This window comes from Melozone crissalis, unplaced genomic scaffold (genome assembly GCF_028551555.1).
Source record: "Melozone crissalis strain CALT ecotype California unplaced genomic scaffold, PUWL_Pcris_2 ptg000060l_1, whole genome shotgun sequence".
Lineage (NCBI taxonomy): Eukaryota > Metazoa > Chordata > Aves > Passeriformes > Passerellidae > Melozone > Melozone crissalis.
This window is the reverse complement of record NW_026535838.1, coordinates 855378-871763: the sequence shown is the minus strand read 5'-3', so window position 1 is coordinate 871763 and position 16386 is coordinate 855378. Positions and strand designations below refer to the sequence as shown.

At 41.3% G+C, this 16386-nt stretch overlaps 1 protein-coding gene across 4 annotated transcripts in view; it reads right to left on the bottom strand.

The window, feature by feature from the left end:
- Positions 1–16386, bottom strand: part of RASGRF2 (Ras protein specific guanine nucleotide releasing factor 2) — a 121783-nt gene that overhangs the window by 63994 nt on the left and 41403 nt on the right. For all 4 annotated transcript variants that reach the window (XM_054287598.1, XM_054287599.1, XM_054287600.1 and 1 more), the window contains exons 3-9: positions 8671–8818; positions 7066–7155; positions 5627–5880; positions 4651–4730; positions 4011–4204; positions 2717–2826; positions 818–936 (exon numbers count right to left, since the gene is read on the bottom strand). In XM_054287598.1, the coding sequence (XP_054143573.1) occupies positions 818–936; positions 2717–2826; positions 4011–4204; positions 4651–4730; positions 5627–5880; positions 7066–7155; positions 8671–8818 (995 nt within the window). The remainder of the gene's footprint in view (positions 1–817; positions 937–2716; positions 2827–4010; positions 4205–4650; positions 4731–5626; positions 5881–7065; positions 7156–8670; positions 8819–16386) is intronic.

Here is a 16386-nt window from a genome sequence, read left to right as displayed (position 1 = left end):
TTTGGCCACATAACTACAGAAACAGCATAAAATGCATTACAAAATGTACAGAAAGCCTATTAATTACCAAGTGCAATATGGCCCCTTCAAATACCAGATGTTCTGCTGAGGTTATCTGGAAAAGTTTGAGGAAGGGATGCACCTAAATTATATTCCCAACCTTTCCTGAGTATTTTTAATGCTTTTCAGCAGAAAGGAGCAAAATCTGTCATAATCCTGCAGTACAGATCTGTAGCTATTTTGTACAAACCCAGTAACTGGCTTCAAAAGATCCAAAAGTAAAATATTATATAAATGGGAGAAAAATAAGCAGCTAAAGTAAACATCACCAAGTAAGAATTGCAACCAATTTGCAGTTCCTGGCAAAAACCCCTGTCCCTTATTTAAAATGGAAATGTTATTCTAGCAGAGTTTTTGGGAACTTAACAACAAATTCCACCTCTGCTGTAACTGATTTTCAACAGAAAGAGTTTCCAAAGCTGCCATCAATAGACAGAGAGGAGAAGAGTGCTGCTCTTCCCCTGCTCCATCCCCTTGGGACCACAGTCCAGGCAGAATGTGAATCACAATCTCATGGGGGCTTTACCACTCACGTGCTGCTGATTTTCCTGCAGAAAGCAGCACAGAACTGAGGTCCAACCACAGCCCAAAATCACCCGTTTTCAGGGCACTTTGTGACTCACCCTGCAGGGACAGGCTCAGGATGCTGACAAGTGCCCAGTGCAGTGCCCAGCCTGATGATGGCAGTGTGAGCCCTGCTGCCTTCAGTGCAGTATTTTTCATGATTTTTGGGCAGCTTTGCAGAGGAATGTCTTACCTTGGCGTATAAAGGTTTGGCTGGTATCTAGCAATATGTCACAGCCCTCCACTATGGTCCTCTCTATGGCTAGGTTCTTCCGGATGTTCTCTGTGTCACTCACCTCGTCGTGCATCACTCTGTTGGGGACAAAAATGCACTTTATCTCCCCAAAACGTGCCTCACACCTGCTGTGTCTCTGAAGACACAGTGCATGCCCTTCACCACCTGCTACAGATCTACCCACCCAGTGCCTCACCACTCCAGCGCAGGTCTCCTGCCTTTTTTCCTCTCCTTTTCAAACCGTTCTTGTGATCATTTTGATTTTTCAGCAGAGGAGCCAATTTGGCAGATTAGTGACTGTTCCTGAGCACATCTGACAGATGCCACCGAGCTACAAACACTTCACAGCTGATAGAAGAGAACCTGATCCTTAGTGCACAAACAGGAAAGTGTTGCCTAGAATTGTGTAGGGCGTATTTAAGATTTCCTTTCCATGGCTTTAGGGTCCTCCTCTGTCCCTGTTTCAGGATACAATTCAATGTATCATTTCCTTTCTCCTTTCTTTTCCCCTTTCCATTCCTTCTTCCTTTCCTTTCCCCTTTCCTTTCCCCTTTCCTTCTTCCTTTCCTTTCCCCTTTCCTTCTTCCTTTCCTTCTTCCTTTCCTTTCCCCTTTCCTTTCCCCTTTCCTTTTTCCTTTCCTTTTTCCTTTCCTTTTTCCTTTCCTTTTTCCTTTCCTTTCCTTTCCTTTCCTTTCCTTTCCTTTCCTTTCCTTTCCTTTCCTTTCCCTCAACAACCACAGCTTTGATATTTCAACATTTCCTTTTTCTTATTGTTCTTCCTATAGGCATTCTCCCCTTACAGAGAAAAATACAGATTTTTTTTTTTTTTTTTTTTTTTTTTTTTTTTTTTGGTGCTGAAACAAATCCAAGAGTTTATATGCTCTTGCAATTATATTTTCCTAAAATGAGACTGGACTGCACTTCTTGGAATCTCCTCCTCCCTCAGAACTACCTTAAAGGGATGGAAATGAGTCAGTTAATTTTACATTTATGGTCTCTACTGACTTTATGAGCAGAGAGGATCAGTCAGTCTCAGACTCCACAGACACTTCTGAGTGTTCAGCGGTGAATCAGATGCATCAGCAGTGAACTCTGACTTATGTGATGAAGCCAGTCCAAAGCTGATTTATCTGCTCGTGCAGATCTTTTACAACTAAATATTCTCCAAGCACATCTTAAGTGAATACTCCAGACACTGAATATTTATATCCTGGAGTTCACTCATGGTCTCTTTGTTCTCAGCAGAAAACTGCATTTCCCAGAGAGGAGAAACACATTTCCCACTGGGCTGATGAGAGGAACATCTGAGAGAGGTCTGGGGGTTCAGGGAAGAGCTTCATTGCGCAGGTTTCCACAGGGAGCAAAAGTTCTCAGACTATATCTTTAGTTCCTGCTTATCTGGCATGATTTAAAGCAAATAAGAAATTCACTTTGCACACTAGCACACTAAAATTATAACACAGACAGAGAACTAGGTGCTTTCCAAGACCATAATTATTTAAAATGCTCTTCTCTCTTTAAATTAAGAAAAATAAAATTTCTTTATGTAAAGAGAACTGCTCTGTTCATAATCCAGGAGTAGGTGGTTTCTATAGTGATTTCGATTCTCCCTAACCAAAATACAAGGAGACACTTGGAGATTTAAATTTGCCAAAAAGAAAAAAATATTAGAACAGACAAAATATAACACTGAGATATTTTTGTTATTTTTCATTATCTTCTGTTTTGGGTTTGATCCTTTTCTTTATAATGCATATATTTTTGAAAGAGCAAAAACAAGTAAAAATAAAGAAAACTGGTTTTTCTTTTCAAAACCTTAAATTCAAAATAATCAGAGATAAGGTAGAAAAATCTTACCTTGAAAGTTCCTCTAGTTTAGATTTAGCAAATTCAAGGCTTTTTCTCTCAACGTGTTCATGTGGTGTGTGAGCCAAAAGTTCATGAAGTGTTATAATATATCTGGGAATCTTGAAACCAATAAGATACAATATCAGTAAATCCATATATACCTTCCCTCAATTTTAATAAATTACGAGCATGTAAATTTCTTTTGACATTGAAAATACCACGTGACCTGGCCGCATTCAGATAACATTCACATTGCACAAAAGGAGATGGAAGAATGTCCAGTATTTGACTATTAAAGGCTACAGGGCAACAAGGACCCTTCAGAGCTTTTAACCACAGAAAGAAGGACCCTTCAGAGCTTTTAACTAAGTGATGGTGCAGCATAACTGGTCTGACACAACAAGATTTATGTAGGAGGAGAGGCAAAATAATGCTCATGTGGAAAGTCACCAGCAATGACATAATAACATTCCTCATCACCCAGGAACAGGACCATTTCCTTCCCTCCCTTGACCTGGCTTCAACTCAACCCAAAGGAGCCCCAAATCCGCAAAAACTTTAAAATATAACACTTCAAAAATTAAAAAAGTATTGTTGCAGGTGCTAATGGCTCCTTAGGCTAATATGAATAACTACCCTCAACATAAGTGTCACTGATGCTCCTTTTATTTTTTTTTTCTCTATCTGGCTTTCCAATAACTGCACAAACTGAGAAGGTTCACTATTCCTCTGATGAGCAAAATGTCAGGTTAAATGGAAAAGACATCAATTTCTCATGCCAGTGCTTCACAGACATCTTAAAACAGCAGAAAATGTCTACTCCAGGCAGATCACAGTAAAAATCAGGAGGGCAAGCACAGTTTTCGAAACTTCTGCAGTTTATTTTTCATTTGCTAAAGACCAAGTCGCTCAAGAGCAAAGCAGGGAGAAAGATACCGAATGAATTCCCAGTAAGGTGCCTATGGCTGCTCTAAGTTCCTGACTATCACCTCTCTCTGGGCTTTATAACCAGGGGTCCCAAGTCAAGGACCTGCTCCCTGCTAATTTTCTTCGGTGCCATCCTCATCCTACACTCCCCCTCAACATTCCTGAGACTGAGCAAAGATGAGCCAGCATAGCTGGGGAGGAGATCTCCACAGGCAGAGTCTTGGTGTAACAAAAAAATAAATTACACCAAACTGATTTTCAGGAGAGCATTTCTAGTTAAGCAAGATGAGCCCTCAATCGATTGCAATGTCAGTAACATAAAATGAATTTACCAAACAGTAAAACCAAATATACACAAAAAATGCACAGGGAATACCTGAAACATGGGGTAGGTAAGGAAAGTTTCCAGCATCCTGCCCTCACATGCTGGGTTGGCTTCATATTGCTTCAAGAGTTTGTCAAAATCTCTGTTTTGCTTACAGTTTGCCAGCACTTGTAGGCTATATTGATGATTCCGAACAAATTCTTGATAAATGTTCAGCATTGGCAGCAGAATGTCAAATAAGTCAGCTAAAAAAAAGCAGGAAAATGCCTTTTTTTTCCCCAGCTACTCATGTATTGAAATACATTTTTAAAGAAAATGTGTTTTCCAGTGTTTTCTCTGGAAGTGAATTGCTATAATCAGTTCTGTTTCCAATACACTGACAATTTAGAAACATTAAACATAGCTCTTTCACCTGCCCAGTGATGGTTGTTCTGATTACCTAATAGTCAGATAGCATTACCAAAAATAAAAGTCCAATCAATGATTAGGGCTGAGGAATTCTCATATACAGACCATTACTGCCCGCATGGGATTCCCACTAAACCTCATCTTGTGGTTTTAACCCTGCATATGCATATTCCTTTCAAAAGGGACTTTTAAGAAGTCATGTCTTTAGAAAAAAAAAAATCCCTACTGATTATTCAAAAATAAATATGAAAGTTATACCCCTACAGAAAATAAAGTAACTTACCTAGAATTAAGGTAGGCCAGTTAGCTATTCTTGCTTTTAAGCCCTGGTGAAATATCTCATGAAGAAACATGATTGTTTCACTGAAAAACAAGTATTTAAACAAACAAAAAGATAATTCTGTTTTATTTTCTGATTAATAATTCACAGAGAAACATCTCTTCCTCTTTTGCACTTTGCTAGAAAAAAAAACAGAAGACAGTTATTGTTATGGAAATAAGTGCTTCCTTTTATTGCATTGTTTAAAAATACTAGCTCACTGCTTCTAAAAAACTCGTAGTATTCAATATAAATATTCTAACATCGTATTCATATTCTAGCAAGGGAAAGGAAACCTGCCTCATGACTAAAGGAACATATTCTGTTTCTCAGAAGTTTGGGGCAGGCTTGGATACAATCCCAGTCCTGTATCTAATGTTAGATGCCTCCTGGGCTACTTGAACATGCTCATTACAGCAGTACTTGGATGCCTAATGAAAGAACAATTCCTTTTTTGCAGGATATGAAAAGACAAGTGAGAGGGAATGAGATTCCTTAGGCAGGACAACAGAAAATAGAAGCTTTGACATTCTCATCCTCGGGGTCTTATCGGGATCATATGAGGCCACTAAGTCCAGTTTTGCTCTCTTAAGAGAAAAAAAGAAACAGGAAAGGTGACAGAAAATTATGGGAACTGCCCTAAGAGGCACCATCTGTCCTTTTTTGCCTTTAGCAGAGGAAGACAGAGAATGCAGGGAGGTAAAGAGGTCATGCTGGTTTCCAACAGCATCACCTGCAGCATCTTTGCCTTTCAGCCTGGGAAAGTGTCTGGCTCAGTGACACCACCTGCACCAGATCCAAAACAGGAGCCAGGACTCTGCCTTCAGCTGAACCAGAATGGGAACAAGCACTCTGGGACACCCACCAAAAAAACCCCAAACAAAAAGCCACAGAAACCTCCCAAACCAACAAAAAAAATTCCCAAAAAGGTCCCCTCTACCTGTTGAGGAAAATGCTGCTGACATCGTCGTGGCTGATGGGCGGCTTCTTGGAGCTCGCTGCCATCCTCAGGGGCCGCAGGAAGCAGTTCACCAGGACATAAAGCTGGTGCACGTACTCAGACTCAGCCTCCACCATGTTGAAAACTATCTGGTTCCTCTTCCTCATGCTCTCTGCATGAGGAGAACAAATATAGTCTTGGACAATGGTTTTCCATTTTCTTCTGCACAGCCAGCCCCGCATAAAGCTCTGAACCTAAAAAGGGATCACGCAGGAAAAGAAAGTTAAAAAAACATATTGCGTGACTTATCATAAGCTCTTCACTGTAGAAACAACTCGCAAAATTAAAAGTCTTTGTGCAAAAATAAAAAGGTTCCTTTATTGATACATAATTGTTCTGTAATTAAATATATTTTACATTTCTGTTTGTTAAGGGTCATAATTGTTGCCAGGAAACAGACTGTAAAGCATGGCATACACAGAAGGGAATCTTTCACTGCAAGCTGGAGTGTTGTCCCCTTCCCATCACCACCAGCGCAGTTCCTTCTTCCTCCCCCTAGAACATTTCTCTTATACCCCAAAGGTGTCCTGCAATACCTCCAGGTAACACAGTCCAGCACAGACTCAATATCATTACTGGCAGAATTCTTTATTTTTTAAGGTCACTTTGCTTTCCATTTTGAATGGATAACAATTGGTATGGGTATTTAAAGCTAGGTATCAATACATTGCTTGGTATCAGATACCAAGGCAACAAACATGGTATTCAAAAAGACAGATGTTTGGCATTCTTAAAAAGCACCTCTATGTCATGGAAAAATCTAACTAAGCATAATATCTGTTGAAGTTACAAGTGAATTAAAGATTACAGAAGAGGTCTACATCTGGTCACAGGAAATTTCATTATGTCTGTGCCCTGATCTTGATTCATCTTGAATGAGAAGTGGAAAACTTTGCTGGTATCAGTTTACTCTGAAAAAATAACTTCAAATAAAAGGGGCCCAGCTGTCAAAATGATCAAGACACAGAATACAGTGAATTACATACAGATTCAAAGCTCTCTTGCTACTAAAAGGGGCATTCCCAGCTTCTGCAACAATGGCTAATCTACACGAAAAGGAAAACTCACACTACGTTACCAGCTCAAGGCTGACCCTGGCTCAGACTGCACACCCCAGAAAAAGACAGAAACCAGACACGTCCCATAAAGGATTTCATGCAAATACATCACAAGATAAAGTGTGGCACAAAAATACATGTAATTGAAGAGATTTAAGTAGGGGCAGAGCAAAGAAAAACTTGTTATTCGACTGTACTTAAAAAAAAAAAAAAAGCCAAACAAACAAACAACAAAAAAAAAAATAAAACCTAGACCAAAAAACAGAAGCACACCCCTCATCCCACCCTCCTCCCTTTAAGCACAAAAGACTTCATGTTTACCTTCTTAATTTTTTTAATATCTGGATCTTCATCTTCCTGGTTGCCTTGATAAGGTCGCATTTTTTCCTTTGTTTTATTCAGTGCTACAATCTGACAAAACCAAACACTCATTAAATGCTTCCTCAAGTTAAGGAAACCCTTGGCTGGAGAACTACCAGACCAACAATTTCCCTTTCCCCCAGCCTGTGGAAGGGGCACAGAATGACCAGTACACATTTGGGGACAGGGACTGGGGCACTTCAGGCCAGTACAGATCCCTGTCCAGCTGTAAGGGGGACCCAGAACCAGCAGGTTCTGCCCCCGAAAGTAACTATGCCTTTTGGGCTTTATCAGCCTGGGACTGCCACAAGGTTTTTAACAACATCCAGGGAATCAGAGCAGTCCTGGACAGCCCTTAACACCATCACAGCCAAACTCAAACCTGAAGGCAGGGAGGAAACAGTGAAATCAGTGGCACCCACTCTGCAAAGCAGTGTGTCATCTTAGGGGGATGAAAGCATGACAGGATGTCAGGAAAAGTAACCCAATCAGCCCAACAGACCTCAATATTTCAAAGAAAATCATTATTCTAAGGAGTCACTAGGGGACTGTTATATATTAGCCTCACTGGGTTCTGTCATTTTCACGGAATACTACAGAAATTCTGACCATCACTGATGCCTTAAGTTTGAGCTTTCATATTTTCCAGATTCTGCACTACATTAGGATATAACTGAACTCTGTATAAAGTGCTGTCAGCAGTTCTCCTCACAGCCCAGTCACACAGAACAATCCTTGTCCAGCCCCAGAACCAAGGATGCCACTGCAGCTCCAGCCCAAAAAGTGCAAACAGCAGGGAATGGAGGGGAGCAACCTGGGAGGGTGGGACTGCAGAACCTGGAGCTGGAATTGGGCAATTAACCCCCACATTGAAATAGACCAAAACTTATCAAAAGTGTGAAAATTCATGACTAGGGGTTCATCTTGGGTGCACCTTTGTAGCCACAGCTCTCTTCATAGAGGGCAGGCAGGCACAACTTCCTGAGGATATTTCCTGGAAATTGCAGCGAGGAACCTCAGAGAAAGAGAAAACAACTCTTATCTCTGTTCTCTGCTCCTGATGTTTTTGCACATGTGGAATATGCTAGGAAGATTGAAGAGAGTTCTTAATTGGATTCTGGTGATGGTTGTTTATATTAATTGGCCTATGGGGTCAAAGCTGTGTCCTCACTGTCTCACACAGTAATGGGTTTTCCTGTAATATCTTTTTAGCATTCTTTTAGTATTATTTAGAGTAGTATGTCTTTAATGTAGTATAGTATAATATAATTAATAGAATATAATATAATTTCAATAAAGCAACTGTTCAGCATTCTGAATCAATGGAGTGAGATGCCAATCATTCCCTGTATCAAGGGCTCCTGATTCTGCTATACACCTTGGGTGGAGCCATGGTCAGGATCTTGTACTTCCCAAGGTGTGTCCTTTGAAGGACTTTCAATAAACCCCCACTTTGTTCCTTTAACTCTGTCTGGCTCTGCTCTAGGAGCCTCCCAAGGCAGCCCCACAGCCCTGCACCCAGCAGAAGGCTCCAGTCAGGGAGAGCCTGGTGGCTCTGGCACTCACCTCGGACTTGAGCCTCTCGATCTCCGTGTCCTGGTCCTCCAGCTGGTGCCGGAGCTGGTTGGCCGCCACCTTCTCGGTCTCCACGATCTGCACCAGGTGGATGTACTTCTGCATCAGCACCTCCCGCTCGATCAGGATGTCTGAGTAGCTGCCAGGGAAAGAACAGGTCAGTGAAAACAGCCACATAATGGGTTTTAGTGGTTTTAGTTTAAGAAGGCTTCTGGTCCTGAAGCAATTGTGAAAACAGAGACTGGTTCAGGTGAAAACATGTTTTAAATAATTCCTCTTCTGTGCCTAAAGAACTGTTCATAACTATTGTATTTGTGGGGTGCCCCAATGAAGGATGGAAAGATGAATCTGACTCCACATTCCCAAAAGGTTAATTTATTATTTTATGATGGTATAATATATTAAACAATACTACACTAAACTATATTAAAGAATACAGAAAGGATGCAGACAGAGTGCTAAGAAGGTAATAATGAAAACTCGTGAGTCTCTCTAGAGTCCTGACACAGCTTGGCCCTGACTGGCCAAAGAGTGAAAACAACTCCCAGCAGAGTCCAATGGAACAATCACCTGTGGGTAAACAATCTCCAAACACATTCCACACGAGCACAATACAGGAGAAGCAAATGAGATCAGAATTGTTTTCCTTTTCTCTGAGGCTTCTCAGCCTCCCAGGAGAAAAATCCTGGGCAAAGGGATTTCTCAGAGAATGTGAATGCCACACATAATAATAATTATTATTCTTGGCATGATGGCCAACTGTGCAAAACATTACTATTGTTAGATATTTATTATTTTTATATGTTTACTGTTGTTAGATATTTACAACTGTTAGATATCTAACTACTAGTTAGATAATATCTACCAATAGTAAATATCTAACTATCTAGTTAGATATTTACTATTGGTAGATATTTACTATCGTTAGATATTTACTGTTGTTAGATATTTATCTATTATTAAATACCTATTATTAGTAGGTACTTAGAATAGAGACTTAACAAGGAAGAGGCTTTATCAAGCATCTAAAAGGGGGGAATGATGCCTTAGGATTTAGCTTTCATATTTTCCATATTCTGTACCACATCAGTATATAACTCTGAACTTGATATAAGTTTGCTTAGACAAAACAATCGTTTTCCAGCCTAATATATTTTTAATAAACACCTACTTTATTTCTTTATTCTGCCTAGTCTCTGTTCTAGGTGTCTTCAGGCATGAAAAGCCCCTCATGGGACATGGACAGATAATAGAGCCCCAGTGGCAATAAGACTGCAGAACCATGCTTGTTTAGCTTAAGTTATAATGTGCAGCTTGATCATAAACCACCCAAATCCTAATCACCAAATCATCCAAACTGAGACAGTTTAACATCCTTTTTTAGACTGCTGCAACAGTACCCAGTTTCACAATATTCAGCTACTGAGAGCAAGATAACTGCACTTTTTATGAGCTTCTAATTCTCATGCTTGGCCAAAGAACTCAGTAAATTCAATTTGTTTTATGTATTTTAAGGTCCTGATTTTTTCCCATCTTTTGGGAGAACTTGGGGGAGCATGTAGCACTTCATCAGAACTATTTCTCTCCATCTGCCAGATCAATTTATGGAAGAATTCCCATCAAAACTGTCACTTTAGTGTGCTAACACATGTTTTATTTTTTAGGCCTTTTTAAAATTACTGAAATAAATGCCTTTAATCCAATCAGTATCAGGAACCACAGTATCAGTCTTTCCTTTAGCTCTTGGGCAGCTTTTCCCTGCAAAGGGACAATATCCCTAGTGCAATCAGATGCCACAATCAGAGCACCATGTCAGAAATGCTTCCCAGCTTCAGGTAGAGGGGAAATCAGATTTTCCCTACACAGCATCTTCACCAGACTTCCCCTGAAGCAGCAAAATCAAGACACTTTGCTGCCTCTTACCCTGAGTCTTAGGAAGGTTGTTCCTCTGAGAATTATGGAAATTTACAAGATAAGGACCAAATAAAACACAGCAGAATTCAGGCCCTAAATCATTGACAAGGGACTCATCACTGTTTGATATCACATCTTTTTCTATTGCTGAGTTTGAGCACAGCATTTAACAGCAGGAACTTTCTGATTGCAAATCTCTTCCCTTTAAATATCTTCCTGCTTGTTACAGCACTCATAAAACAATAAATATTTGCTATTAAATACCGTGAGGTTCCTAAAATTGCAGTAATGTGCATCCTCTACAATGTGGTTTTCCTGTAAACATTTACTTGTATTTCAATCAGTGTTAGTGCATCTCCACACTGGAGGGGGCCAATATTAACCACAGCTCTTGCATTCAACACCTAACCTGGAAAACAAGCTTAGATTTAAAATAATTAGAATAAGTTCCCACAGCTATCATAAAGTAAAAGTTTTTTTCCTTGTACAGACTATAAAAAGAATAAGAAGGGAATTTAATTCTATTACATTTGCTGTTATATTTTCACTGCTGCAGAAGTAAACAATACATTGGAAAAAGGAAGGTCAGGACACCTCTTCCAAGAAGTAAAAATCACACATAAATAAACCTATCATGAAGCAATGCACTTATCATTCAGCTGTACAACAAACATCAGTAAAGAATGAGATTAGTTCTTCAATTTTTTTTGTTTGTTTGTTTTGCAAGAATTCTGGGGTTTTTCTTCAGAAACCAGAGTACTTCACCTCTTTTCACCCTAAAAAGGCATTTGTAGATTCTAAAAATTGTCTGAATCAAAAGCACTAATCATGTCTGAGTTAGCACTAACTGTTTTACAATATTAAGATAAAAATATATGTAACATATGTAATAAAATGCTTTGATTTAAATTTAATATAAATAGTCTTTCCCAGCTAAAGCCAAATCCAAACAGGTGAAACACTCTCTTTTTCTATTTATAATTTTCAAAATGTTCTAGAAGTTTTGCGACCAATCGTTTTCAATAGAGAATTTGAGGGGTTTCCCTTTGGTTTTATTTAAACTGAGGAAAATAGTAGGACATAGACTCACAAGGATGAACTGCTGATGTAGGATTCAATATATTGTTACATACAGTGCTTCTCTTTCACTTTTTTATTTCTTCCTTTAGGGGAAGAAATTATGTGTATTTCTTGGATTCTTTAAATGCATTAAGCTGGACAGCTTTGCTTTACTGGGGAACAAGAAACTTTTGCTCTGAAAGACTGAAGATTTTGTTATTTTGAGATGCTCTTAGAGCAATTCAGTGGGGGGGCTTTTTGCTGTCTAAAATGTCAGATTCAGCCTGGAAACCAAACAACATCTCCTTCACTCCCATAATTAGCACTACGAAGAAGAGTTAATTTGAAAAGACTCTCTACACCTACACTAACTTATAATAGGCAAAATCCATTTTCCTTCTCCAAACTACTGCTGGGAAAGGAAAAATCAGAGGCTTTTGGAATAAACCTCACATCCTTCAAACAGTCCCTTCCATCCATCTCTCTCCATGCTTGAGTAGAGATCACCATGTCCAAATGTGTTAATCTGAATATCCAGAGTAAACCCAGGAGCCTTACAAGAGGACAGGGCATCGATACTGACATGAACACACATGTATAAAAAATCCTTGTAGGAGAAAATTGTACCAAAACATTCAGATGTCAAAGCAACACAGAAAAATATATAAAACAACCTGTAAGCAACTAGTCTAGGTCTGTTTTTTTGTCTAGGGTATCGTTTTATAGAAAGAAACAACTGCTGCAAACCACTGCTTATATGACTTTTTATTAATATTTTTCTGAGGGAAGCAATTCTGTAGTGTCTAAAACATCCTGAAAGCTGAGGCTGAACCTGTCTACTACCATCATCTGTATGAACAGGACTCAAACCAGGTATTCCAAGAACCCCTGATTGACCATCACCCACCACATGGAGAGAGGAAGAAATTAATAAAACCCAGATAAAACATGCTTGCACCATTTAGTCTGACATACTCAGAAAACCTAGGAAAACTGGAGAAATTTTAGCCTCTAGCAGCAAGCCAGGATACAAGTTCCAGTAGTGCTACCAGCAAATACTTTTGAGTTTTGTCCCAGAATGAGACCAGAGTTATAGTTCATTGGAGCAGTCCATGCTAATTGCCCTAAAGCTGCTCAGGGTGCTGGGAGAAGCAAGCACTTGGTCTGGCCACATCAAATCACCCTCTTGAAAAGCAAAATGCACAGCCTAACTCACTCCTTATGAAAACGAGGCCCTGGCTGTCTGCAAGGCAGAAGAAATTGCCTGCATGGTCCCCACACCCACCTTGAGCTGCTGCAGGACTCCTCAACAGAGGAGAAAGAGCCTCCAGACAGGTTTTAAAGCCTGATGGCACAGTCACAGCCACAGCAGGGATGGGAACAGTAAAAGCTGCACTAGAACATAACCAATCCACCCCTGTGGCTCCAAGCAAGGTGCCCTGGGGTGCGATCCAGGGTTCTGAGGGATCCCTGTGCCAGACAGAGCCACAGGGCACTTTGATGACTCCACGCCCCAAATGGTTTTTACTACACGATCCTTTTAACTGAGTGGGGGGAAATGCCAGCTGGGAGACAGAGCCTTTGGAAAAGTGGGCCCAACAACCAAAGCACCCAAACCATGTCCATGGGGAATGGCTCACTCAGGAGCAAGGTGTGAGGGGAGGGAAGGCCACCCTGTTCTGTGGGATGGAGACTGTGCTGGAAACAGCCCTCACCAGCCAGTGTGTCACCCACCAGACTCCCACCTCACACCAAAACCAGCTGCTCCCATTGTCCTGGCATTCCAGCCAGGAAAATCTGACCATTAAGGAATGGTCAGATCTGAACTCTTTAGGAATTCATCCACAAACAAGATGGAGGAGAATGGCACCCTACCCCATTGTGCAAAACAGACAGGACTCAAAGCATGAGCAGCCATGAACCACAGAATCATGGCATGGGTTGGGTTGAAGGGACATTAAAGATCAGCCAGTGCCCCCCTACCATGGCACGGACACCTCCCACTGTCCCAGTGTCCAGCCTGGCCTCGGGCACTGCCAGGGATGCAGGGGCAGCCCCAGATGCTCTGGGCACCCTGTGCCAGGGCCTGCCCACCCTCCCAGGGAACAATTCCTTCCCAATATCAATTTTAAGTCCTTTTTTTAGTTTAAAACTATTCCTCTTCATCCTCTTGTTATCTGCCCATGTAAAACATCATTCTCCCTCTTTTGCAGGAGCCCCCTTTCAGAGGGAAGCTCATGAAAAGCTGCCATGAGGTGTGCCCAGAGCCTGTGGAAAGCCTCTCCTCATCTCCTCCCAGGCTGAGAGCAGCCACCAACCACAGGGGTGTGAAACTTCTTATGGGCTAGAGGGAACAACATTTTGGGGTTATACAAGGCCTGTTATGGAAGTGCAGGAACAAAAGGCAGGGAAAGGGAGGCATGGAATAAGTTTGAGGAGCAGCAAGCTTTGGAAAACACAGAGATAAGGAGATAAAAGGGGATAAAGGATCTCAGGTAAGCACAGTGATCAACACACTTGTCTGGCCAAGACCTGCACATCACCACCACTACCCATCCTGCCTTCTCACCAAACCCACCTCTCTCTCCTCTCCTTGGTGAGGGGGACTGCAAGTGTGCATCCCTACAGCTCTCAGTGCCACTTTCTGGAGCTGGCACCACGAGCCCACAGGTCCCTGCAGTGCCAGGGGCACACAGGAGAGCTGGAGGTGTGAGCCTGGCCCAGGTGTGTGACCACCAGCCATGGCCGAGCCAGGAGAGCCAAGCACTGGGGACACACCGAGGCCGGCCTGCACCAACAGCGATTGGTGATTAGGCTGCTGGAAACGGTTTAAACTAAACTAAACCCAACTAATTACTAAACAAATGGTTTAGTGACTAATTACAAACTCCAGGGTGCTCTGCTTGACACAAAGCAAAGCAAACAAAAGCAGCTTCTGGGAACACCACAGGCCTGGGTGGCTGGCTGAGGGACGGCTCTGCAGGCCCCGGTGTGCCCGTCTGGAGACCAGAGCAGCATGAGCACTTGCAGGGCGATGCCTCTGGAATTTCAGCTTTTATATTTTTCAAATCCTATGCTGCATTAAGGTATAACTCTGAACTACATATATAGTGTTAGCTACTGTCTTCACATTTTGGTCAGACAACACAGTCCCTCTGGGCCTGAAACTCAAGGGCACCCTACAGCCTCAGGCCCTGAAAGTATAAATAGTATAAAAAGTATAAACAAAAGTGAATTGGGAGGGAGCAAACTGGGGGTAAATTACTTCATTAGCTGAACCTGGAATTGGTGGATTAACCCCTGATAAGCAAATGGACCAAACTTAATTGTGTGAAAAATAATTGTATGAAAAACTCGTGACCATTGTCCATTTTGGGCGTAGCCTCTGGGAGGCCTCTGACTGTCCAAAATGCACCTATTGAAGGCCTTTAATAAATACCCACTTTATTCTTTTAATGTTATCCAGCCTCTGTTCTAGGCAGCCACTCCAAGGCATCATCACAGGGATGGAGGTCCAGGAGCAGCCCCTGGACAGCTTGCACAGCTCAGTGATTTTTGCGGGGCTCACACTGGGTGTCTGCACTGGATGCACCTCTCTGCCTCACTCCCAGCCCACCAGAAACCACAAAATCCTGGTTATTAAAGCACCAGGCCTCAGCTAATACAGTTTTACTGACAGCAAGGCATCAGCACAGCGCAGCTCTGAGATGCCACAGTGAGCTTACTTTTACACCTGCAAAATACTGTGTAAAATATACAGCAGAAGTGTGCCTGCAAATCTGAGAGAAAACTTTGCTGCTCCTGTTTGTTTTTAATTTTAAATTGCCAGTTAGAGGGCAGTAGTTCCTCGCACACCTTAAACAGTGACCCAGGTGAAAGAATTATTCCCATTTTCCTCCCTAATCTTCTCCCACATCACCTGTGCAGTGAGCAGACCTGGAAGAATGAGATTGATTACAACTAAGCTGGCAATAAATTAAAAAAGCATATTTCCTTTTCAAATCAGTTTCCCAATTAAATTCACACTTGTGCCTGCATGAAAGGAGGGTTTTTATTCCCACACGTGGGAATTTAAGACTTTGGAATAAGCTAAAGCGGAGAAGTCCAATAAATTTTATTAATCCTGCATTCATATGAAAAAAAAAAAAGCATAAGAGTTTTTGAGCGAAATACAAAAACGCCCTAAAACGCAGAAGATTTTCTAAGAGAGAGTGATAAGTGCACCTCAGTGTATTGAGGGTGAAAGAGATTTTTTCATAAGAGAACAAGTTCTGGAAGACAGCCAAAAACAGGACTTCCTGATGCAGTCACTGACAGAGGAACTAGGACTTGCCAGGAACAAATCCTCTTGCCCAAAATTGTAGCTCAGAAGGAGCAAACCATGCTCTGCCACCCTGGATATTAAAGAGAAACCAAAATATTGAAAAGCCAAATAAAATGGAAGGTGGAAAAATGTAAGTACAGGATATGGAACTGATAATGAGGTTCCAGTAAAATATACTGGATTATAGATCCCAATTCCTGCTCAAAAGCCAAACAATCCCCCATGTGAGAAGAGGGCTCTATGGACAGGAACAATGGACAACATCACAGCAGAAAAGATCCTTTCATGAGGTACTGGCACCCAAATAAAATTCTTATTTACCCAGAGTGGTCCATGGGGTGCAGTGAGATTGCAGCACCCTTTTTTCAACAATCTGTTTGTAACTGACAAAGTAAATTAGACGTGGAAGA